This window comes from Ochlerotatus camptorhynchus, unplaced genomic scaffold, assembly GCF_037179485.1.
Source record: "Ochlerotatus camptorhynchus isolate MF236.1 unplaced genomic scaffold, CSIRO-AGI_Acam_v1.1 ptg000096l, whole genome shotgun sequence".
Lineage (NCBI taxonomy): Eukaryota > Metazoa > Arthropoda > Insecta > Diptera > Culicidae > Ochlerotatus > Ochlerotatus camptorhynchus.
The window spans coordinates 2491870-2518371 of NW_027040586.1; the positions used below are offsets into that span (position 1 = coordinate 2491870).

The following is a 26502-nucleotide window of genomic DNA, read 5'->3' on the forward strand; positions in this document are numbered from 1 at the left end:
TAAAACATAGATAAGAGTCCCCAGCATCATGACAATTAACACAGACGACCAGTATGCCGATAATGAAAGCAAAAGCAACATTACCACCAGAGTAAGTAGCAAGGATGGACTTTTTTTTCTGGTGATAGATTTATACTGCTGTCTCATTCAAAGCGAGAGGATTTGAAGTACACATAGGAAAAAAATAATAATTTCCTTTGATGAACCTATTATCAAACGAATGCCAAAACTTCCGTGAAGATTATATACGGACAGCAGACGAACAAAAAATGCATTTATGATTAGCGAGTTTCAAAGATTGTTTCTAGGTGAATTATTGAAGTGGCTATTATATTAGCAGAACACGCATTTCATTGACGAATTTGATTACATTGTATTTTGAAATACCAGATTTGTTCACAGGAAACCATTATTAGTAAGAGTTGGTTGGAAATGCTATCTAATACCAACATGAAGTTTTAGTGTGATAATTTAATAGCTAGATAAAGTTCTGAAGAGGGTAGGTTGATAGTTCCGTTAGAGTACGGTAGAGTAAAAATAGAATAAAAGTTGAAAATGAGCGTAGGGTCGTTAATGTGACAGTACTACTAAAGCTTCATGTTGATATTAGATAGCATTTGCAACCAACTCTGAAAATCGTAAACTTCAGGTATGAAGTAACAAAAAAACAGTTTGAACTTGATTAGTAATATTTTCCTATACATATATCTATTTAGGGATGTTCAAATTATCTATTTTGTTCCGGATAATCAAGTAACGAATGCGCCTGCTAATCCACCTTTTCAATTTAAAGGGGAGTATATCCACACCAAATAGTGAAAAAAAACGTCGAATCTTAGAATTCCATGAAATTTGCATAATTATTCGCTATGGGCAACCTTGGAGGGAGAAGCAGATAGCACACACGGAATTAATTTAATTGCTGTTCTTATTGTCATATAAATTAGTGCCATTGAAATCAAATCAAAATAAGCGTGCCAAAATAGCCTCTTTTGCCTTGAGTGTGTTTGAGATTATTCAGTGTGCAGAGAGAAAATGTACTTTTCTGTTCTGTATTTTATTATGCAACTAAATATTTTGACAAAAATATTTGTTAATGGTATCTTTCAATATTTGTATATTTAATTAATGAATTTAAAAAGGTGCCCATTAGACTGATGCAAGATTTTACTTTTTCGCTCCACAGTGCTTAAATGGTTTCAAATCGGGTCCTGATCAGCTACCCAAAGTTACAACTCATTTGGTTAGAAACAGACTTCGCACAAGTCATGTAAATTACTATGGGAAATCTCAACTTTTTGTTCATTGCCTTCTAGTTTTTTTCTTCATATTAAGCTGCAAAACAGTTCGATAGCCATTATTATAGAAAATTTTTCTCAGCTACAACTTTGCTGAAGATCGTTTCTGTGTAAAACGAGACAGGAAAAAGTTATTAATTATTTAAGAGATTGGTAAACTTATGACATGATCAAGCAGCTGCTCTGTAGGCAACACTGTATTTTGCAGTGTGGCATAGTAGCCATGATTTTTGTGTCCTATAGACCTTTTTGACGTTCAATCGTCTTTCTCTATCTAGCACACATAAATGAATGGACGGTTTGTTTTCCCACTAATCTGTTTCCCTCTTGCCCGTACTCGTTCGATTTAAATAGTGCAGTAGTGTGCGCCGATTAAACGTCAAAAAGCTCTATTCAACGCCCCAGAAACACCAATGTTGCCTGCTGAGCAGTTGATTGAGCATGATCAGAAGACATCAGCGCATTGAACCATTGATAACTTTCGATCCTTGCATTTAATCAAAAAGTGGTCTTCAGCAAAGTTGTAGCTGGCAAAATTTCCTACAGTTGAAAGCTTTTGAAGCAGACAGATATGGTGAATTATTAGATAGACATGAACAAAAATCTTGGTTTTACCATAGTAATTCCCATACAAACTTCAAATAGTTTGTGCCATCTCAGTTTCTCACCAAATGGGTTCAAATTTTGAGAGGTTAGTCAGGATCCGATTTGGAATCGTTTGAGTATTGTGGAGCGAAAATTTCAAATTTTGCATCACTCTAGTGCCCATTGAATAAGATAGTTTGAAACGACATTTTGTAATACATTACTTTACGCAAGATTTCAATACAGCCTTGTGTATTCGGGTTCAACTGTAAGAAAGGTATCACCAAACTACTTGTTTCCTAATGACAGTCCGTGAAAGCTTAATTCGGGCTCCGTTTGACGTTCATATTTGTCGAGTCTGCTTCTCCCTCCCAGTGGGCTATTTTGATTTGCGCCTAATTTTTCGAAATAGTTTATTCGATATCATAGCACAAAAACGGCTCATCTAATCGCAATAACGTCGGAGACAAAGTTAATTGAATCTGGTTTCAGGAAAAAAATACACACTGTAAACATCTTGGTCAAAAAATTTAAAACAAATTTCTAGGGGGCGACTCTGGTGTAGTGGTTCGAATCCATACCTCTCACGCCAAAGTCACGAGTTCAAATCTCACCCCCAGACAAGTCACGAATAACCCAAGTGACTATATGTTATAATAATAATAAAAAAAATTAACGTATTTAAACTTATGTTTATGTTTATAAGCTTTTTAAAAAAATGCTTAAGTTTCTGATACTGGACACAATGGACACTTTAAAATTTATGGACATCAATTTTAGTAAATGTTTTGAAATTTGTTTCCCTCTATTTTTTTTTCCGGAAACTGAGTAGAATTTTCCTCACTTTTGTTCATTCGAGCAGATTTATGCTCGAATATGAGTGACATTTACATCATCATATTCGAGGAAATTTTTACTAAAACTATGGGAAGATGCACAAAAGCCGTAGTATTTTAGCGAAGACAACATATCAAGAAGACTGGCAACTCTTCCATTTTCTCAAACGACCGGCATGAGACAGGTACAATCGCGTCATCTGCCGCTCAAAGACAAATGCTCCGAACGAATTGACCACTTTGTCATGCAGTTTTGGCGTGACTTTCTACCAGCGATTTCACAAAACTGGACCAACTAATTTCTATTTTTTTATGAAACGCACAAATGTTGGCTACTTTTAGGTTCAAGAAGAAAAAAATCTTAAAATAATGTTTTATTTCAAAGTTCGAGTGGTAGTAAACGTTATTTTAACTGCTCGAATGAAGTGGTTAATTGGATAGCAAAGGTTCCATCCTCAGAAGAAGGGTTTGTGCATTTGCTCATTTTTCTATGCGTTGCTTCCACCTTCGCTCGAGCACAGCGCTAGTCACTAGTCTTCTTTATATGTTGTCTTCGATTTTAGGGTGAACAGCCAAAGGACAGGTCAAAAGTTGGTGCTTCATCAAACTTAAATAAACGTTTATCGTTTGTTTATGTTTCATGAAGCACCAAGTTTGTAACACCGACGAACCGACATGCCACAGGATCATTTCGTTTGTCCGCAATTCGATTTGTCAAATGAGCGATTAGATCTGTCAAACGGGTGATCAGATCTGTCAAACGAGGGGAGACGCAAACCAAGACAATATAAATTTTACATGTGTTCGTGTCCTTGCTCACGATATGACGCGATCGGATGAGTAGATGGCGGTAGTGTTTAATGAATTTTAAATATGGCGTCTTGGGCAAGAATTTGAATGCAGCTTCTATGTAGCTGTCACGTCCGTCGGTGTTTGTATCCCCTTCCGAGACCGTATTTTGCTTCATGTATGGTCACCCTAAAATGCTACGTCTTTTATGCATCTTACTGATGGTGGTTTTTTAGTAAACGGCAATACTCCTGGCAATTCGGCTTTTGTCTGTATGGGGTTGACGGACGGCTATCTTGTTTTCCGTGCTGAGCACCAATGCTACCGACGCAAGGGTGGCAGCTCTCATACCTGGGCCCTACCTATCGACCCATCAACTCATGAACCGGGGACCAACGGCTTTACTTCCTTTCCGAAGAAAGGCGTGATCAGAGATGTTATGCCTCAGAACATCCCGGCGGCACCGACTAGGAGTGAACCCAGGCTGGGGTGTTCTGAAAACTTCTGTTAAGTACTCCATTCTGCATATTTCTCTGAAGACCTTCGGACGTCCCTGAAGTTTTGTTTCTTTTTTTTTCCTTTGGTTTGTTTTTTCCGTCGATCTTGTTTTCCGTGCTGAGCACCAATGCTACCGACGTACCAGGAAGGCAGCTCCCACACCTGGACCCTACCTATCGACCCATCAACTCATGAACCGGGGACTAACGGCTTTACTTCCCACCCGAAGGAAGGCGTGATCAGAGATGTTATGCCTCAGAACATCCCGGTGGCGCCGACTGGGATTGAACCCAGGCGTGCTGGGGTGAGAGGTAATCACGCTTACCACTACACCACCGGCGCCGTTGAGTTTTGTATATGTTCTCTCATAAAATATCTATAAAGATCAACAAACTTTCCTGAAGATCTGCAAATTTTTCGGTAGTTCTGCGGATTTCTTTGAAGTTCTGTGTGTTCTTCAGAAGTCCTGCAAATTTTTCTAAAAATCTACAACGTTCCTGAATCCCTGCAGATTTAAGATCCTTGAAGATCAATAATTATCTCTGATGTTCACTAAATTTCTTCTCAAAAGTTCTGTAATTTTCTCTGTAGATTTTCATGATTCAATGAATGTCTGCAAATATCTCTGATCATCTACACAATTCCCTAAAGTATTAAAAGTTTATCTAGAAATTTTTGAGCTTCCCGGATGTTTGAGGAAGCTCTCATAAGATCTACTAATTTTTCTGAAGTTGTGCAAATATCTTTAAAGATCAGCGATCTTCCCTGAAGTTCTGGAAATTTCTCTTAAAATCCAAGAATCGCAATAAAATTCTGAATACAAAGCGGAACCGGTGGTGTAGTGGTAAGCGTGATTACCTGTCACCCTAACAAGCCTGGGTTCAATCCCAGCCGGCGCCGCCGGGATGTTCTGAGACATAACATCTCTGATCACGGGTTTCTTCTGAAGGGAAGTAAAGCCGTTGGTCCCCGGTTCATGAGTTGATGGGTCGATAGATAGGGTCCAGGTGTGGGAGCTGCCTCCCTGGCGTCGGTAGCATTGGTGCTCAGCACGGAAAACAAATCCTGGAAAAAAAAAACACTAAATTCTAGGATTTTTAATTTATAATTTTCAATATTTCTGTCATATTTCAAGGTAATGTGAACATAGAAAAATACATTTCAAAAATAGGAAAAAGTTCAAAATATATGTTTATGAACAATTCTTAAACTTCAAAAAATCAAATTAATTTTTTTTTTAGATCCCAAGATTTAAGATTTTTTATCTGAAAAATAGATATCTGCATCCTCACGGCGTCACGGTCACGTTATATCAAGCTTCTAATACGACAAACACGTCAAAAAAAGGTTCTGTACCCGAGTTATTAACGAAAGAGAAAGTCGATCCAGAGAATCTATCAATATTACTTAGGACCTAATGCATTGTTCAGCTTAAAACGTAAATAAAAGATCTCGAAATTTGATCAATTCTCACGTAACATTTGAAAAGGGCCTATCAACGTTTGTAAATAAAACTTGATAGGGCCTATATCCACGAACTGAAGTACGCCCATGCAAACCAACAACACCATCGGGTAGCGGAGAATTTCTCCTACCCGATGATGTTGTTGGCTTGCGAGGGCGTACTTCGGTTCGCGCGTATAGGGCCAAGTTTTGTTTACAAACGTTGAAAGGCCCGTTTCAAATGTTACGCGAGAATTACCATAATTTTAAGACTAAGATTAAATTGTAGATCCATAGTTAAATTCTAGTAAAAAAAAATAAGGATTTTAATAATCTATATATAAAAATGAATTTCTGTCTGTCTGTCTGTCTATCTGACCCTTATAGACTCGGAAACTACTGAACCAATCGGCGTGAAAATTTGTATGCAGGGGTTTTTGGGGCAGATAAAGGTTCTTATGGTTCGAGATCTCTCCCCCTCTGTAAAGGGGGGCTCCCATACAAATGAAACAGAAAGTTCTGCATAACTCGAGAACTAATCAAGCAAATGGAACCAAATTTGGCATGTGGAGGTCATAGGGGGTAGCCCCTTAGATAAGAGGAGGAGGGGGGGGGGCTACGTACAATATAGCATGTTTTTTTTTAAATTGGCGCATAAACTCAAGCTTATATTGAATCCCGAGCAAGGCCGGACACACTCAGCTAGTTGTACTATAAATATGCCTGAAAAATATTCAACAATTTTTTTTTTAATATTGAAAAATATCAAATGACCAAAAGTTTCGGGCTCATGGACTAGCTTTGAATCTTCCGGACTTCAAAATAAAATCGTTATTAAAGATCTTGGAAAACTTACCTACATTCTAAGACAGACATAACTTTTCGAGAGTTAAATTCTTCGAGATAAAAATAACAACAAAATTAAGATTTTAAAACTTCGAAAAACCTTCAATCTCAGTTATAAAAAAATCACGAAAAATCAGAAAATAATTTAAAGTTCTTTAGATTTTTAAGATATCTACCGGATTTCAAATGTCCAGATTCTAATGAATTAATAAAAAATTAAAATTACAAAGCATTTATCTAGATTTTTTTTCGATACATCAAACTAAAACGCTGTCCAGACTGGAGAGTTATAACATGTTATAACGGTTGTCAAATAATTGCAACACAGAAAACACCATCAAGATAGCGCTATAACATGTTATAACTCGTAGTCTGAACGTACTATAACAAACTTTCAAGATCACGAAGTAAGATATAAAATTAAGTTTAAAGATACTATTTAAATTTCTTTCATCAATTCGTACGATTCTTTCAATTAAACATTTCCGAAAAGGATCGTTGTTCCATTGCACCACAAGTATCGTTCATTTTTTAAACAGTCCCGACCGAACTCTAATACGTTTTAATGCGAGTTTTCCACAATTTACGAGTTTCAGGCCAACCGAGTACGGTGCTGACTGTGCGGAAGGCTGACTGTTAAATACAGTACCAGATACATCCAATCTAACTTCTGAATCGACGCCATGCTCGACTTGAATCACAGTCAAGAGCGGAACCGCCTTACTATAAATTGAATTCGATTATTCACAGTGCACTGGAGGAAAGCTTCGTCCCAATTCAATGCACTCGTCTTGACGTTGCAGCGGAACCAAAGTTGAAGGGACCGGGTAGTTTTCCTTTCCGAGGGAACGTCAATAATGAAAGATCATATTACCTACTAACTTCTTCGAAATTGATACGAGTTTTCTTCTTGTTTAGTTTACGGCCGATGACGCTCGGTAGTACGGAAAGTTACAAGTAGAATAGTCTGTGCGTGCGTTATGTTGGTATGTTGATGCAATCGACACCGTGGGGGGCTGCCTACCAATATGGATATACGTTTTCGTTATACATGCCTTTTGTCGGCAAGCGCGTGCCTCAATATTAAAAAGTGGTCCTTCCTATCCTTCATTCATATTTACTTCCATTTGGAAGTTGGCCAGTGTCTATAGGTGGATTCACAACAGGAAAGTTTGGAAATCACGACGGTTAGTGAGAAATGTGAATTAGAGCATTTATTATCCATTCCACCTTAAATGGAACATGTTTATAGACTGATGTAAGTTTTTAAAATTTTGCTGCTCAGCCAAATAAAAAATATTGTAGAAATATAGTACAGCTTATTATTACAATCTAATTAAACCAATTGTTCACATTATAAAGCCAATGGTTATTTAAAATATGGTTTTGCACAACATAATTTATGGTAAATAATAATTTTATAATAATAATTTCTATGCATCATTTAGCATATTACGATCTGGCTGATACCATTTGATTTATTGTTTGTGTTTTTTTGTAAAGTAAGGAAGGCTTCAAAAGCCCGGCCTGTCACTGTGTTGCGTGTGTGTTCTCCTTCTGGCACAGTGTGGGACTCTTAACCACTAAAACCTTACTCGCCTCTAGCCACTATCCCCCCTTAACTCCCCTAGGGTATTTCGTCGGGGGGGAGGGGGAGAGAGGGGGGGGGGCTGTTCTTAAGCACAGCTCAGCTAGCCGGCGTTGCTAACTCACTGATCATCTCTCCATTTTCGCTACAACTCAGACAAAATTTGCGTCACTGCCCTGCTGACGACGCTCCACGTCCTCTCATCCCGGCACATTTCACTGACGACATTTCCCGCGCTAAGGGGCGGCATCTCCACTCGCACTGCCTCAAATCTTGGGCAGTCGAAAACTACGTGCTCAGGCGTTTCGTCCACGTTGCCACACTCCGGACAGAGGGGTGACGTTGCGTGTCCGAAACGATGCAGGTACTTCCGTATGAGGCGGAACGTACTGTTCAATTTTTTTTGGTTCTTCTTTGTTTTCAGCGCTATCTGCAGCTTCTCTCCTTGCATCTAGTTGGAACCGTGTCGATCGCCTCGGTTGCCAACATTTCCACCTCTTCCAACGTCTCGCCTACTACCGCCAAGACGACGTCGCCCGCAAATCCTACAATCTCGACTTCTTTGGGCAGCTTCATCGTTAGCACGCCGTTGTACATCGCGTTCCAGAGCGTTGGGCCAAGGATGGAGTCTTGTGGCACACCCACCGTGATCCGGATTGATTTCTCGCCCATGTCCGTCTCGTAGACTAGAACCCGGTTCTGGAAGTAACTCCTTATAATGCTACACAGGCAATCAGGAACCCTCATTCCATGCAGTGCTTTGACGATGGCCTCCCAACTGGCGCTGTTGAATGCGTTCTTCACGTCGATCGTTATCACGGCGCAATATCGATCTCCTCTTCGCTTCTGTTTGGACGCTTTCTCGGCACCCTCGACCACTGTCCGAATTGCATTCACCGTTGATCTCCCTTTCCGGAATCCGAACTGCTTCACCGACAATCCGTGCTCACTTTCCGTGCATTTCGTTAGCCTGTTGAAGATGATCTTCTCCAATAGCTTTCCAACTGTATCCAGCAAGCATATAGGCCTATACGATGCTGGATCCCCCGGCGGTTTTCCGGGCTTCGGTAGCAGCACTAGCTTCTGTATCTTCCATCGGTCCGGGAAGTGACCTTCATCCAGACACTTCTGCAGCACTATCCTGAACAAGTCCGGGAACGCCACGTTGGGGATTCCATCCGGACCGGGAGTTTTCTTCGTCTTCAGCCCTTTCGCCACTGTTACGAGTTCCTCGTTGGAGACTTGTCTACCTTCGGTGTTGTCTGCCTCTACTTTGCCGTACGGTGTAGGTGGCCAGGTCATTTGGTCGTGCTTCGGGAAAAATCCCTCCACGATGACTTTCAGCTTGTCTGGGCACATTTCAACGGGCGTCGTTGGACCTCTAATCTTCGCCATCGCGACTCGGTATGTGTCACCCCAGGGGTTGGCATCAGCGTCTAGGCACAGCTCATTGAAGCAGTTTGACTTGCTCAGCTTTATCTTCCGTTTTTGAGCGGCCCTGGCTGCTCGAAACACCACCCTTCGCTCTGCCTGTCTGCATCAGTTCTTGCTCTCTGAACTCGCCTTCTGGTTCGGAGACAACTAGCGCGAAGGGTGCTAAGTGCCTCGTTCCACCAGTAAGCTGGGCGCCGTCTGTTCCTTGGCTCCGATTTCCTCAGCATGGTTGTGTCGCATGCCCTCGTTAACGATTCGGTCAACTCGTCCGCGCTTTGGTCTGGGACGCTGCTGTCTACCCGGAGAGCTTCTACAAAGAGGTCCTTGTCGAATGCCTTCGTCTTCCACCTCCGCTTGCTTACTTCCGTTTTCCACATTTCCGTAGGTATCCGTTGGCCGAAGCTGTACCTAATCGCCTGATGGTCACTATGAGTGTACTCCTCACACACTCTCCATCCAGTTCATACTTGCCACAAACGACGGACTGCAGAAAGTGACAGTTTTATTATGGAAGAACTCTCTCTACAATGTCGCACTTATGGTCATTGTAAACAGCTTAAGTCCGGGAGTTCGAAGGAGATTTTTTCAAACCTGCCATGTATTTAGTTTAATTTTGATATTTAATTTTTTTTTTATAATTGGAAAGCTCTCACCATATTCTGGTCTTCCGTAGTCGTTAATTGCTTCTTTTGGAATCCCTTGGAATTTTTCTCTAACGCTTCGTATTTCATTCCGGCAATTTCCTTCCGTAGATCGTCTTTGGTTGGTTCTAATATAATTCCGCCTTTTTTTGTCGGTTTCATGTTCACCATTTGTCATTAAATTTTCATGGTGATCTGGGACGAGGCTTACGTTCAAAGTCGCTGGTCCACCGAGCTCCGTGTGCGAAAAGAGAATGAAAGGAAAACGAAAGCAAAGTAAGAATACAGCAAGCTATATTGCGACTATATGGTTACTTGGGTACTCGTATGGCCGCAGAATGGTTCGTCGGTTGCGAAGTGAAGTATTTCTGAAAGTGATGGGTTATATTTCTCAATGTTTTGATTTTATCCTAACGTTACCTCAATATTATATCACAGACAAGCAGACACAACACATTGAACATTTATCATCGTAAACCCTATCGCCATCTGTCGTATATTGATGGGCAATACACTCAACAGATGGTGTGTAAACGTCAAAGCGTGTAAACGTCAAAGGGAATTGATTATGTGCACCACAAGTGGCGGTACTACCAACTAAGAAACATTTAAATTGACCGTTAAAAACGATTTAGATGAACGTTTTACGAGTGTTATGTCTGCTTGTCGGTGATCATACCTTCACTATCGCAACTTCGGGTAATCTGCGAAAGTACTTGCATTTTTCTCAGGCACTTTTGATCTAACTGCAATTACTCTCTCATACTCGAAATGTGCCACGACCAAATTGGCACAACGACGCCCTATACGCTCTCTGACCGAAGCGCATTCGATTGAGTGGAGTGGAGCAAAATTTATATTTTGAACCACCCTTATGGATATCGATTCCAATGATGCAATGATTGGGGCTCGTAGCGCCAATGAAGAATGCGACATAGGATACACCTTCATATGACCTGTGATTTAAAAAAGGATTATTCACCGTTATTTATTGACTCAACTGGAGTGTTGATTCATTTGACACCACCCTAATTCGTACAAAAAGAAGCTTCAGTAGAAATAAGAGATAACTTACTGTAGATACTACCCGTGAATTGACATGCATCAACGATAAGAAAACATGTAAAATGACACACTACCGACTTTTGTGCAAAGTAAATTCCACATCATAACATGTGGGGTGTATTAGGGCTGACGTGCCAATGCGGTTATTGGACACTTTCCCATCCTTCACTTTGTGCGTACGGTTAGTTACGCGTCGGAGACTATGCGATACATAAATATAGGTATGTGTAGTCATATTTCCTTCACACCGCACTCAAATCACTGATTCATTATGCTGCATATTTGCGGTTGCAACGTGACAACGCAAATAGGCCAGTTGGTTAATAATTCAGAACGGATCAAATTTAGAAAAAATTGAAGTTAATTAATGAAATGGCAAATTCAGCGAGGACATTGCTTTGTTACTTTATTTTAAGGAACCTTTCAATCATGATGCGGGTACATTGAATAGATTGATAAAACATATTAATTTAACAAAAAAACCACAACATTTATTTATTCGTAGTTTGTAGCTGTATCGAGAATATTATTTTTCGAACTTCACTAAAGCCCGTATCTCACAAACCATTTGTTTTTCTTCTTCTTTTTTGCACACATTTGAAACATTAGCGAAACACCTATCAGTGTATCTGGCGTTTAAGCTGCGAGTCCAGGAATTATGATTTCCCACCTACTTCATACGTAAATCAAAGCATTTCTAATATTAATCCATTCTTCCTACTTTGCTCTTCTATCTGTCTACTTTCGCTCTGGAAAACCCAACCTATACGCTATTAATCGGAACCATTTGCATTTTCAACCTTGCAGCGCTACAGCACCAGCAGCTACCAGGATGTAGATGACGGTATCAACCATTCGATGAGCAACAATGACAAATCCACGCTGATTCAGGTGTGGAAGCCCAAAAGCTACGGTGCCGTGAAGGGACAGATTCCACAGCACGATCGGCTCACGTACACGTGGAAGGAAATCGATGTGTTTGGCGAGCTGCCAGGAGATGCCAAAAAGGAACCCCTGTGCAGCAGATTGTGTTCGTGTTTTTCAAGTCAGAAGAAAGATATCAATCCACGCAAACACCTGCTCAAGAATGTCACCGGAATGGCAAAAAGCGGAGAACTGTTGGCAGTGATGGGCAGTTCCGGGGCAGGAAAAACGACTTTGCTAAACGCATTGTCATTCAGGTCACCACCGGGGGTGAAAATCGCTCCTACATCGGTTCGTGCATTGAATGGAATACCGGTCAATGCGGAACAGCTGCGTGCTCGTTGTGCCTACGTACAACAGGATGATCTATTCATTGCTGCGCTCACTACTCGGGAACACCTCATCTTCCACGCAATGCTACGTATGGGCAAAGATGTGCCCAAGAGCGTCAAAATGAACCGCGTCAACGAAGTACTTCAGGAGCTTTCGTTGTCCAAGTGCGCGGATACGATCATTGGAGCTCCCGGTCGAATGAAAGGCCTATCCGGTGGCGAAAGGAAACGGTTAGCATTTGCATCGGAAACGCTGACCGATCCTCACTTGTTGCTCTGCGATGAACCCACTTCCGGTTTGGATTCGTTTATGGCCCACAGTGTACTTCAGGTGCTGAAGGGAATGGCTCTAAAAGGAAAGACGATAATATTGACCATACACCAACCGTCATCGGAATTGTACTGCCTGTTCGATAAGGTCCTGCTGGTGGCCGAAGGACGGGTTGCTTTCCTGGGGTCTCCCTACCAAGCGGCGGAGTTCTTTTCACAGTAAGTAAATTCTGTCATTTACATCCAAATTTCGCACTTTGCAGACACTTTGCGTGAAGTTTCCTCACCATCCCTTATCAATGGATGAGTTTGGTAAAGAGAATGCTCTAATCGGATCGAGCATTCTCTTTACCAAACTTATCCGTTGAGAGTCCCAGAAGAGTTTTCCAAACAAATTATGAAGAGAAACCTAAGGAATTAGCGACGAGAAATGCAAACGACTGTGAGTAGAATTCCAAGGGAAGAAGTGAGTTTCAAAAAGAAACCGAAAATGAATTCCATGAATATTCTGAGAATCTTTCCAAAGGGCTTCTCTCTGAGGAGAATCTCAAGGTAATTCCGAGCAAATTCAAAGAAAATTAAATTCGGAGGATAGTTTCAACGAAATTTTGTTGAATATTTCAATGCAATTGCGAGAAGAATTTTAGGTATATTCTGATGATATTTGAAGAGAATTCAGAGAAGCGTTCCAAGCGATTTTCTAGAATAATTCCATGAGTATTTTCTAATTTCTAATTTCTAATATAATATATGTGTTTCGTAGAACATTAGGAAAGATTGATAAAAATGGAGCTGACAAAATCGGGTCATTACTGTATTCTGAGGTTTTCAGAACTACTTGAAAGTTCCCACAATTTCCCTAAATTTAATGAAGTTCTTTTGTAGTTTGAGAAACTAGTCGGATGGTCACAATAGTTCATACTACATCAAATTTTCATAAATAAAGTTTTAACACTTCGCTCAAGTTCTAGAAACTTCTTTAACATATATGTAATTTCTTTAATGTTAACGGAACTGCTCTGAGGATTTCTGTGCTTTCCTGAAGTACTCGAGACTTCTCTTAAGTTTTTGCAGTTCTCATGAATCTCATGAAGCTTTAATTGAACTAACTGCCCTGAACTTTTGAATTTATGTGAAAACCTCAATAGTTTTCTTAACATATGTGAAGTTATCTGAAAATCTGGGAATTTCCTAAAACTTCCCACTCATTTTTTGATCCTAACCAACTCTTCCTGAAATTGCCCCTATTTTTGGAGCTTGCTAAACTTCTTTGATATGCTCCTGCAATTTACTAATGTTCATGAAAGTTCCTGAAGTTCAAGACCAACAATTGAAATGGCCTTAACTCCATTTTGTAAACAAACCTTGTAAGGCCATTTTCTCGCGAACCGAAACCTTCATTCGCAAACCTAAACCACAAACGGGTAGAGGAGAATTTCCCCTACCTGTTCATTATGTTGGTTTGCCTTTGCGGACTTTGGTTCGCGAGAAAATGGCCTTACAAGGTTTGTTTACAAAATGGAGTTAAGGCCATTTCAATTGTTGGTCTTGAGTTCTCGGATCTTTCCTTAATTTTTTAAAATGTTTCTGAGGATCTCAGCACTTCTATGAATTTTCGAGGTTTTTCTGAAGTTTCTGGAACTTTTTTAAGCTGCCGCAATTTTCATAGAATCAAAACAAAATAATAGCTCTATGATTTTCACTGAAATTCTCAGGATATTTCTGACGTTCATGGAATTGCCCTTAAATTATTGACACTAATTCATAACTTCTTCAATAGTCTAGGCTTTCCTTAGATTTTTTAATTTCCTTAAAGATCTCTAGACTGCTCTGAATTTCTCAGTATTCTGTTAAGAACCCGCAATTTTACTGAAGTTAATTGAATTGCCTTGAAGTTTCCACAATTTTTCATATGTTTTATAAACTTTATAAACATTCACGGAACTTTGCCTTAAATAACTCATTTACCTGAACTTATCTGGACATCCCTGAGGTTCGCTAAATTTGTTTAATGTTTCGGATAATTTTCTGCTATAGATATTCATAATTCCCTGACGCTTTTAAAGTGTTCGGGTCAATGATAGATTTCTCGGAATATCCCATAATTCCACAGGACTCCTAGTAAGTCACTGCAAATTTCTTAAAGTTAATGGGATTGTTCTGAAGTTATCTGATCGCCCTCAAAGTACTAGGAACTTCGTTGAATATCGTAAAAGTATCGAAAAATATCTAAATTTTTTAGTACTTCCCTGGAATTTCTTGAAGATATCGGTGGTTGCTAAAAGTACTTGCATTGTTTTTTAATTAATGGAACTTCGTTGATGTTCTCTAATCAACGTAGCTAAATATTTACTTCTTTTGAAGTTCTTGAAATTTGCATGAACCCTTAAAATACTTTCCAGAATTCAAGTTACAGTTGTACTTGTTGGATCGCATTATTTTTCTCTGATATAACAAAACATGCTTCATTGAATCCAACTTGAAAAAAAAACATGGGAATTGCACTTTGTAACTTCAACTGCCATTTTCTCAATGCCTACTTTTTCCATATTTAACTGATATGGGATTATAGACAGTATACCTCACCGTGCAACATTTTGAAATCATCATCACTTTCATAGTCCTTCTATTCTCCACGGGGCCAACTTTGATTTGCCAATAGAAAAAACACAGTCTCAGAAAAAGCAGGATAGAGATAGAGGGAGAGAGAGAGAGAAAGATACTGTATAGCTAAGAAGAAGAGGAGACAATACGGGGGCGAAAATGAACCACTTTTCTGTAAAACGCGAACCAGCTCGTGATTGGCCGATTTGAAGTGCGTAAGATAGAGATAGAAATTAAAGATTAAGAAGCCAGTTGTCTCCACTTCCTCTTAGCGTTACAGTAGAAATACTCAGAGGGAGAGATGGGCGGAGAGAATGTTTTAAGCCAAGTGCCAGTTAGTTAGGATTTCTTATTCTTACTAGATTAAATTTGAGAGTATTGCAATCGAACAGAAATTCAATCACCTTTATGTTCCGTGTGCTTCTCAAATTCAACTAATTTTTGGAATAAAAAGCAATATTCTAACTCTATTGATTAATTAATTAATTATTAGTTAATTAATGGCACCAAGACATGTGCAAAATATTGCGATGCAAACAATTTTTTTTTGCACGTAAATCGAATCAAAAATAAAAGTAATGTGAAATACTAGCTTCTAGCAAGGGTTGCAAGATAATTTAGGTACAAATCCCTGCTGCCGAATTGTATTTTGTTATCTCCGCCCATCTCTCCCTCTGAGTATTTCTACTTTACATCATTGGATTGGTTGCTCTCCAGCAAAAAAAAATGAAATGTACTGCACATTTCAAAATGCTCTTTCACGTTTTGGTTAAAAATGAAAGTGCGGTCTCCTAAGACCCCGTGTTTTGCTCGCAGAAATTTCAGTAGCACCCGATCCCTGAATGTAGGACTCTTCAATGTGATTGAAAACGTTTATGAAGTTATTCAGTTCTTTCCAGAGTGATTCAGTACTTTCTGAAATTATGCAGTACTTTCCGAAATTTTATGAGGCGATTCAGTCCTTTTTAGAAGCGATCCCGAACTTTCCTGAAGTTCAGTATTTTCCTAATTGAGTCATATTCTATCTTTGGTAGACATTTGATATCGCTACCTTCAAACCATACCGTGATATTGAGTTCTATTTGATTCTACTCGAGCAGTGTTGCCATTGGCTGGCTAAATTTCAAACATTCACGGCAAGCCTGGCTGGCTCTTGACTCATACTCTAACTTTGCTGAACATTCGAAGTCACCACCTCGAAAAGATACCGAGATAGTGTGCTTTATCTGGATTTACTCTATTTGTGATGCCATATCAGAATATAGAATCAATGACGGCAACCCTGATTGGCTCTTGACTCGTACTTCAACCATAGAGGTAACTCTAAGACCAGAAGGTCCCGAAGAAACGTGCTCAACTTTTCGACTCAGCTCTGGTACTATCTTCGGTCTCAAGCTAATCGTTGCACCCCTCGAAACATAGGAAAAGCTACGAACCCCTCATTTTATCTGTCAAACTGTTCATAGCGAATCAAAACAAACATAGTATAGTACTAGAATTTCGATTAGAATGAGGTACGTTAATCGATTTGCTTGGGACCAATAGACTAGTCAAGTAGTGAGCCAATTTTAAATCGTTAGTTTCCACCGGTTGCTTTAACTTTACATAACATTCGCAGTCACTATATAGAAAATATACCGAGCTATTGAGCTTCATTAGATACTACCCGAGCTGTGTTGCCATCAAACGGCAGAATTTGTAGCCATTCGAAGTCTCCATTTCGAACGATACCGAGCTAACCCACTGACGATTTATTTTTCAACATCAACAGACTCAAAGATGGACAACTTAAAATTAAAAATCAAGGTCACAAATTAACAACAAAACATAATTTAAACACTGATATACAAAATCATCCACGGTTCACATAGACAGAAAAAATGAAGAGTAACATCTCCGTAGCATCTGTCGTGGTAAATTGAAATCAAATATCGAAGAGGTTCGATTGCCATAGTTTGTGCGAGGAAGTGGCAATATTAGCATACCGTTGTTACGCAGCGCTTGGGGTTGAACGTTGATGTTAACTAGCTCCAAGATTGCAGTGCAATCAATTCTGCCCAGTAATGTGTCCGTGATGAGCAGGGCTCTTGATTTATCTCTTCTAGTTCGTAGAGGCTCCAGACCTCCAGATCGATCAAGTTGCAGCGACTCCAATAGCTAGGCAAGTGAACCGGGTCTCTCCAAGGTAGCTTCCTCAGAGCGAACATTATTCCAGAATGGATCGCACCAGGGAACAGCACAGCACGTTCGATCATTGTGCCCCGAAGATCATAGTCACCGTCACCAGTTCTTTCTTTCGAGTGAAAGTAATCGCTGAACACTTCGTTGGGTTAACCGTCATTCGTCTAAAATTACACCAACTGGCAAAGGCTTCAAACTGACGTTGAAGGCAGTGACAGTCATCAATCAAGCCGATCCGCAAGTAGATTTTACGATCATCTGCATACGATAGTCGGTGACCTTCGATAACCAAATTCACGTCATTGAAGTAGAGTAAGAAGATCATTGGTCCCATGCTATTCCTGACGTGACTAGAAAAATATCAGACCGGCAGGCACTCAAGGGCCACCACTAACTGTCGATCAGTTAGATAAGAGCAAAACCATTTCTAAAGGTTACCGCAAACCGCAAGCCTATGCAACTTGGAAATCGCGATGGCATGATTTAGATTATCGAAGGCTGCTGACAAGTCGGTGTAAATGACATCTGTTCGAGCCCTCTCAATCGTGCTATCCGTGACATATCAAGCTGAACATCCTAAGTAACATTGATCGATTCTCTTCGTCGACTTTCTCTTTCGTTAATAACTTGAGCACATAACCGTTTAATTTTGTGTTTGTCATATTAGCTGCTAGATAAAAGCTTCGTTTATCGATGTGTGTGCTTAAAATACCTGGGTATGGCTTTACATGGCCGTGAGGATGCAAAGCGAAAGTCGACGAAGAGAATCTGTCAATGTTACTTAGGACCTAATGCAATGTTCAGCTTGATAAGATGTCAGACACAACAGATTAGTGGTAGTAGAACGACCGGAAGTGAAACCTTGTTTATCACCGCTTAGGCACTGCTTACAATGGGAGAGTAGAGACTCCATGATGACTGATTCCACGATAATGTATGTGCAAGATGGACATTTGAAATGCATGATGATGCAACGGTATCAGTAAGCTGGCGATATGTTTCTTTAGAAAAACTGAAGGAACATCGTCCGGTTCTGGCTTGAAGGGCGACTTGAGTTTTAGTGCGGGTAACGTGCACGGCGAATGAGAACGACCCAAATTTGAGTTTAGTTCACTCATAATCGCCAAAAGTGCAGGAACTCAGCGATGAGTGAATTTGTTTCATAGTTTCCTGTGGAAAACCTAAAAAATCTGCCGGAAAATGAGGAAATTGACGAAAATTTTATTCAGTCTAGGAGTAGTACCAATAGACTGAGTGAATCCAATCTTTACTTTTCTCAAATTCGGGATTTTTTCCCTGGAAAATCCTGGAAAAACCTGGGAAAACATGAGACAAATTTTACTCATCGCGGAGTTCCTGAACTTTTGGCGATTATGAGTATATAGTACGCCCGACTGTCATTTACGTTCTTCCAGAAAGGCTTCGATTGCGTCTTGAATTTGCTCTGACTCCCTTCTTGATAAAGCAAGTAGCAACGACGACTAACTCGCTTGAACTCATAGTTGAGCATAACGTAGTGATGTTTCAGCGACAGTGTGCGAAATTTAGTGAATTTACTCAATGCTGCATTCTTGGTCGATTTCAGCTTCCTCAATTTGTTCGTCTGCCGAGGAAGGTGTGACATTTTCCGATGAACACTTTTTGGAACGTACCTGTCACTGAAATATGCCAAGACGTGTGAAAAGTTTGTACAGCGGTTTCAACCTTGTCGGGATCGAGGATACTTTCCCAATCTATGCTTGACAGCACGTCAACGATGATCGGCTTTCCGGCTAGTGTGATTTATTTGAATTTACTTTATCTGTGATGCCATATCAGAATAAAGAATTATTGACGACAATCCTGACTGGCTCTTGACTCATACTTCAACTTTAATGAACATTCGAAGTCGCTATCTTGAAACGATACCGAGATATTGAGCTTTAATTGATTCTACCCGTACAGTTTGCCATCAAATTCGAGTTTCGAGTCATTCATGTTAATCCTGGATGACCCTTGGCACATACTCAAACTTTGCTGAGCATTCGAAGTCACTATCTTGAGATGTTGAGCTTTATTTGATTGTATGGAGCAGTGTGGCCATATCACAGCATAATTCAGAGCCATTTATGGAAAACCGTGGATGGCTCTTGACACGTATGTATTCTAACTTTGGTACACTGAGGCAAAAGAACGCACAAATTCCATAAGAACCACTTATGCATTTTAGCCACAAGAAATCGGTATGAATTTAATTGATTTGCCTTGTGAAAATTAATGTTGAAAAACAAATAATACAACGGAGCAAACTGGAACCGAATCATGCACGTTGAGATTACGGAGATCGTGTGATGACCACTCGTCTTTCAACGCTTGGGAAAATGAAATGGTTAAAGACACGTATAAGGGCTACCTCATGTGTGTGTGTATTCCCTCTAACCTCCACTGGCCGGCAGTGTTATTATGGAAGAACTCTCTCATTTCTCGCGCCACTTTTCAAAAGGTCCTAAGTAACAAATGTAAACAAATCGAGTTAAGCGATACAAACCTAGGGCTGTACTCAGAGTTAATATTTTAACAGCGAGTAAATTTGAGTAACTAATATTTACTCAAAAGTGATCAAAGCAGTCTCATATTCATCCATAAATTAAAAATTAAATCAGTATAAACATACATTATCTGTCAGAGTGTCGGAGTGATCCTATCCGTATTTTATTTTGTATTCTTGCATCAAATAGGGGAAAAGTTGGCTTCGGCAATACCTTAACCTATTATCGTCAGGGGGCAAACAACGTCCTTGAGAGCTCAATTTTGGCATGTGGATACATTGTGTTTCAGAGCAACTATTGGCCAAATTTGAGTGCTCTAGGACTTTGTTTACCCCCTGACGATAATAGGTTAAGATATTGCCGAAGCCAACTTTTCCCCTACTCATTAATCCGTGTGTATTTCTTTTCAGTGTGAATTTTTACTCTTACTTACTCGTGGTCTCTACTATGGTGGGACAATAAAGTTGAAAGTCGTAAAAAGATATTTCTGATATGATCTCGAGAAACGAACCCGTTATTTGGCGTGATTTACGATGGGTTGCCAAGGATGTATTATTTCAATTGTTAATTTCAGCATCTTATATATATATATAAGTTAAAATGAGTTGCGAATTCAAGTTTTAATTGTTCTGATAGAGTAGTAAATTTGTATATGTGACTAGACAATGACCTTTCCATCAACCCAGGGAAAATTACAACTCACAGTCGCGAGTAAAACGCAATGCGAAGGAATACAAAAAGTACTACCATCAAAAACTTCGGTTTTAATTCGTGGGCAATACAGTTCTGGAATCACAAAGTCGTAGTCTTTGATGCCACGTGAAGCGAAACTTTTATGGGGCAATGAAACATTTTGAATCTTGTTGGTGGGTATGCAATCTGCCAAAATGTTCACAATTGAATGCCTACCATGTGCATCAAGACGTTTAATTATGGTACAACTCCATGTTCACTTGAAAATCCAATTATAATCGTCAACCAATAATAAGCATTCACAGATTTACCAGTATGTAATGTTGTTGAATCATGGACGTCGATTTTCCTCGTCAAACGTCTTTACTTGACAATCGTGGAATACAAACAAAACAAACAGGTTGCTATGTCACCGTGCATTGAATATTGAGCAACTCGAGTTACTCAGAGTTACTCAAAATTTACTCCAGTATGACTCATTATCAAAAGCTGTCTTACCCCTAGATACAAACTATTGCTCTTCTATCATTGTATGTGATACAAAAACATCCATGCAAATTTACTTTCATTTATTTAAGATAATCATTGATCAAAAATTGTCCAATGTACAGTTTGAAATGATGGGTACATGATTGTTATTTCGGTCATTCGGACTGCCTAACATGATTGGTGCTCATTTTCCAAAGGAGGGGCCAATCTAAAGTTAGGAATTCTACTCTGAAATCTGTGAAAGGGAATCTAGTATCATGTAGACAAAACGTCCAATGTAACACTCATTGATTATGCCATTGAGAAAAAATCGCCAATGTAACATGTCCGATGTACAACTCGACTTGTCAAAACGTCCTATGTGGTTTTTTCTATGTTGAAGTAAAATTGTGATTTTACCGTTTCTTCTGAATTTTCAACATTAGTATACACTGACTTCATTAAAAATAGTATTGCAAAATGTATTGTTTTTAAACAGTTAAATTAATAATCTGTCGAACTTCAACTTCGATTTTCTCAAAATGGTGGATATGTTACATTGGTCTATTTAAAAAGTGACGCGAGATTTATGGTAGTTGAAGACAGCTTTAGTCCGGGAGTTAGAAGGTGATAGCTCTATTGCAGATCCAGCAACCCATTTCAGAATGGCTGGAGAGTCACGCCCATTCCGAGGTTACTTTCACTTACAATAATTCCCGCATGTATGCATTACCTATATCAAATGAATATTAGTATTACAAACACTCACTTCCAGTTTCGAAATGTTCTTTTAAATCCTGGCACGTTTTAGTTCATTTTTTTATTAAATCGTAAAAAAGTATTTGGACAGGTCTCACCATGTCAATTTGATCCTCCAATCCATGGGTTCCATAGTGTTATTTTTCTCTGCGCTTTGCATCTCATTTCGTGATTCACCGGAATGATCTGTAGAAAGCCTGATTTCGCTTGCACTTGCTCATACATATCCTCCTTAGCACACAATGGATCCTCCTCTTCCGGTTATTTAAAAACACTCTCGAAAACACTTTCGCGTATATCTAGATATAGCTGGAATAAGGGTGTAAACGCTTTTGTAAACAATGACTTCTCTCGATGATTTCTAGGAATTCAAGGCACGCCCACGCAAAACAATATTACCGTCGGGTAGGGGAAGTCTTACCCTACCTGATGGTGATTGTTGATTTGCGTGGGCGAGCCTTGACTTTCAAGACATCATCGAAAGAAGTCATTGTTGACAAAAGCTGTCACGCCCTAATTCCAGCTCTATCTTGATATACTACTGAACACAGAATATGGTGGTAGCACACGACATTATTGGAAACTTTTACTTAAATTCAACGCCCCTAAGGGAAAATTCTAACCGAAGCATCGAAAATCAACCACTCTCGAGCAGAGTCTACTGCGATCTCAGTGCGTTTTGTCGTCGATAAATGACACAACAGATATCCATCCCAGGCTGGTGGGTCGATTTGGTCGCATACGTCCGAGTGAATCCGCTCGCTTTTCTCGGGTACGTGTCGCTTTTCTCGGGTACGTGTTCCATCGAATCGAGACCCTGACACTGTATGCCTTGAGCAGAGGCATCGCAGAACCGATCTTGTCTAGGCTTGAAATCCACACCCGTGGCCAGCTGAACGATTTTGGCCATTCTACCTTGGCCAAGATGCCCCAAGTGGCGATGTAAAAGTTCGTTGCAATCCAGCTGGCAAACGATAGCGACTGGATCACATACCTTAATATCGAGCTCGTATAAGTTCCCCTTCATTGGCGCCATCACCATCCTTTTTCAGTACAGCTTTATTCTTGAGAAACAGCACTTCGACACCGACGGCCGCCATTTTCTTTACTGACAACAGGTTTTCGTGGAGATCCGGCACGTAGAGAACTTTCCTCGCTTTCAGAAGCACGTTGGAGTTACTTTAGCCATTGATTTGCTACTACTATGTTTTCACCATCCTTCGCCACATTGATCACCACCGGGGTCGGCAGCCTTTCAGTCGATTCGAAAAACGTGTTTACATTGACCAACTCATTGTTGACTCGCCCCAGAGCCGATTTTGTTGACTCGTCGCGGTTCGCCATAAAACTAATGGCTTTTTAATTGCAGAATACACTTCCTTCTTTGGGTTCAGGTAGTCCATCTTTATGTGGTCCGGTTTGCCCCAGTTGTGGCATTTATTCTTGTATTTGCCACCGCGTCGATTCTGCTGATGTCCTGCGAAAGCCGCTGGTCTGTCCTTAAAGGGCCACCCACATTAGATCCGTTTCCGTTGCGTTGAGGTAAATTTGACAGTTAGACAATAGATTTAGCTGCTACTTTGCCGCAACGCTTCAAATCCGGATCTAATGTGGGTGGGCCGTAACAGTTTCGCCCATCCGATCAGCACGTTTTTGCTCTTCCGCCAGGAGCCGTTGCTTGACCAAATCCACGTTCAAGTCTTCTTCCTTGATGTTTTCTAGCGCTGTGACGAGAGGATCGCACGAGTCCGACAAGCTAAGGAATAGCTGAGACACGAGATCTCCATCCTCCAGTTTCGCACCAACCGTGTTGAGTTGCCTCACGAGATCATCGAACGCCAAAAGGTGAAACCGCATCGAAGCTCCCTCCTTCATCCGTAAGCGTCCATGCTGCTTTCGCAGAAGCGTTCGACTGGCCACAGACTTCTTGGTGAAAACTTCGCTCAAGCTTGACCACATCTCCTTCGCGCTGCTTTTGTCCCGGACTACTTCCAGAACTTCATCTGTCAAGAATCCGACGATGTAGCTCTTCACTTTCCGATCATCTTCTTCAAACTAGCTTGAAACGATAGCATGATATTTGGTTTTGCACCGTCGGGGTTAACCTCAATCTGATGACAGTTCAGTGGTACTGTTTACGTGGAGTTAGTCGATTGTTTCTTGGGTAAATTTTCTCGATAATTTTTCAGACTGCAGTGAGATGTTAACAGCATTTCTGTAATGTTCACGAGCAACATCCTTGCAACGCGCTGTTCCTCGACAATTTTCAAGTTAAAATTCAAAAAATTAAGAAAATTTTTTTCGAAAAAACGACTAAGTGCTTGTAAACAGTACCACTGAACTGTCAAAAAGGTTCAGCCTATTAACACTGAGTTCATTTGTGACGTCACGTTGCAGAACCTAATTGAGTTCAATTTGATTCTACTCGAGCAGTGATGCCATCTACCGGCCGAATTGCAAATTATTCATGGCAACTCTGGATAGCTCTTGACTCATACCCCGAGTTTAATGAACATTCGAAGTCACTACCTAGGATTTGTAGCCATTCATGGTCATCAAGAATAGCCCTTGACTCGACCTACAAATTTGCAGAATTTTTTAAGTGGATATCGTGAAATAATACCGAGACATTGAGCAATTCAATAGTGGATGTTAAAAATGTCGTTAATGTTCAACTACAATTCTTTTAGTTCATACTTAGCTTTAATAGAACCTTCGAATATCAAATAGTTCATAACTATTGCACAGAAGACCCATTTTCAACAAACTTGTTTTCCACAGTAGTTCGTCCAATTAAAATCTTAGGAATGGGCCTTATTGAGCTGGACAAGCAAAATAATGTTTTCTATCCTTTTCCTATAGACTTTCCTTAGTAACTTGACATAATTTAGGGGGCCTCAATACAAATAGAAAGAGCAGTGAGGAGTCGGGTCGGGAGTTATGAAGTTGGCCCATCCTTACTGACTTACCGATTAGTGTCCTTAGTATACCAGCGGACTATTTAGCGAAACATCAATTTAGAGAAAGATAAAAAAGCAATAATGGTTTTAGAAATTAGTGAAAGCGATAACGGAAATGTCAGCTCAGCTAATCAGCTGTTATCGTATTAGCGAAATTGTAGTTTCTGAAATCCGTGCCACTAACTATTCGAAGTGGCAAGGCAAATTTCCCATAACAACGAGCATTTGTGGATTCAATCAACCTAGCTTCACTTAGCTGTGCCTAAAGATGAAAAATTTTGCCGAAGAAAATGACTAAAACGTGATTTTAAATACAAATTAATCCCATTTGACTTTCCAGACTGGGAATACCCTGCCCGCCGAACTACAATCCAGCCGATTTCTACGTCCAAATGTTGGCCATAGCACCAAACAAGGAGACCGAGTGCCGGGACACAATCAAGAAAATTTGCGACTCTTTTGCCGTTAGTCCGATTGCTCGGGAGGTAATGGAAGTGGCCAACACCGGAAAGAACGTCGAAGAACACTATTTCCTGCAGCCCATGGAAGGAGTAAGCCGAACGGGATACCGATCGACTTGGTGGACCCAGTTCTACTATGTTTTGTGGCGTTCATGGTTAACGGTGCTCAAGGATCCGATGCTGGTTAAAGTTCGACTGCTACAAACGGCGGTAGGAATTTGCGTGACTACGATTGGACGTTGGATTCAAGATGAACTAATGTGTATTGTGTGTTTACAGATGGTGGCTTCGCTGATAGGATCGATTTACTTTGGCCAAAGGCTAGACCAGGATGGAGTTATGAACATTAACGGAGCGCTGTTTCTGTTTCTTACGAATATGACATTCCAGAATGTGTTTGCAGTGATTAACGTATTTTCCGCTGAACTACCAGTGTTTCTACGGGAGAAACGGTCACGGCTGTTCCGTGTCGATACATATTTTCTGGGTAAAACAATTGCCGAGGTGCCACTATTTCTTGCCGTTCCGTTTGTGTTTACTTCGATAACCTACCCGATGATTGGTCTTAAAAGCGGCGCGGTGCACTACCTGACGGCTCTTATGATTGTGGTTTTGGTCGCAAACGTGGCGACATCTTTCGGTAAGTGACTTCCCTTGAAACAGACGTTGATAAGGAAATATTATAAAATTGAACTGTTTTAGGCTATCTAATCTCCTGCGCCAGTTCATCAATCTCAATGGCTCTATCCGTCGGTCCACCGGTCATTATTCCGTTCCTGATTTTCGGAGGCTTTTTCCTGAATTCGGCATCGGTTCCATCTTACTTCGAGTACTTATCCTACTTATCATGGTTCCGCTATGCAAACGAGGCACTGCTGATCAACCAATGGAGCACGGTCGAGGAGGGGGATATAGCCTGTACCCGAACGAACGTGACCTGCCCGAGTTCCGGTCAGATCATCCTCGAGACGTTCAATTTTAAGGTGGAAGACTTCGGATTCGATATTACCTGTTTATGTGTATTGATTGTAGTTTTCCGCGTTGGAGCACTGTTTTGTCTGTGGCTGCGCTCACGAAGTAAGGAGTAAAACTCTGGTAGATTTAATCGTATACGTAAAGTGAAAATCAAGGATGTCATCACAAGAATCTAGTTTAGTCATACCTTCCGCGTAGCATTTAGTTCGACCAAACTTCTATGTAATGTGAGATTGTTTGTTTCTGGTAGTAGCGCAATTTGGCTCGAATATTTTTTTATTACATTAAAAAAAATATTCAAATAATACACTTTTTTTAAAATAT

At 40.2% G+C, this 26502-nt stretch overlaps 1 protein-coding gene across 2 annotated transcripts; it reads left to right on the top strand.

The window, feature by feature from the left end:
- Positions 1-26499, top strand: w (eye pigment precursor family transporter white). Of its 2 annotated transcripts, XM_065218991.1 has the most exons (6): positions 4-91; positions 11633-11704; positions 11831-12768; positions 25083-25413; positions 25483-25843; positions 25906-26499. In XM_065218991.1, the coding sequence occupies exons 1-6, from the start codon at positions 29-31 to the stop codon at positions 26289-26291; spliced, it is 2151 nt and encodes a 716-aa protein (XP_065075063.1). In that variant the 5' UTR covers positions 4-28; the 3' UTR covers positions 26292-26499. The 2 variants fall into 2 exon arrangements, with proteins under 2 accessions (XP_065075064.1, XP_065075063.1); XM_065218992.1 differs by lacking the exon at positions 11633-11704 and having other exon boundaries at positions 1-91.
- The last annotated feature ends 3 nt before the right edge of the window (positions 26500-26502 follow it).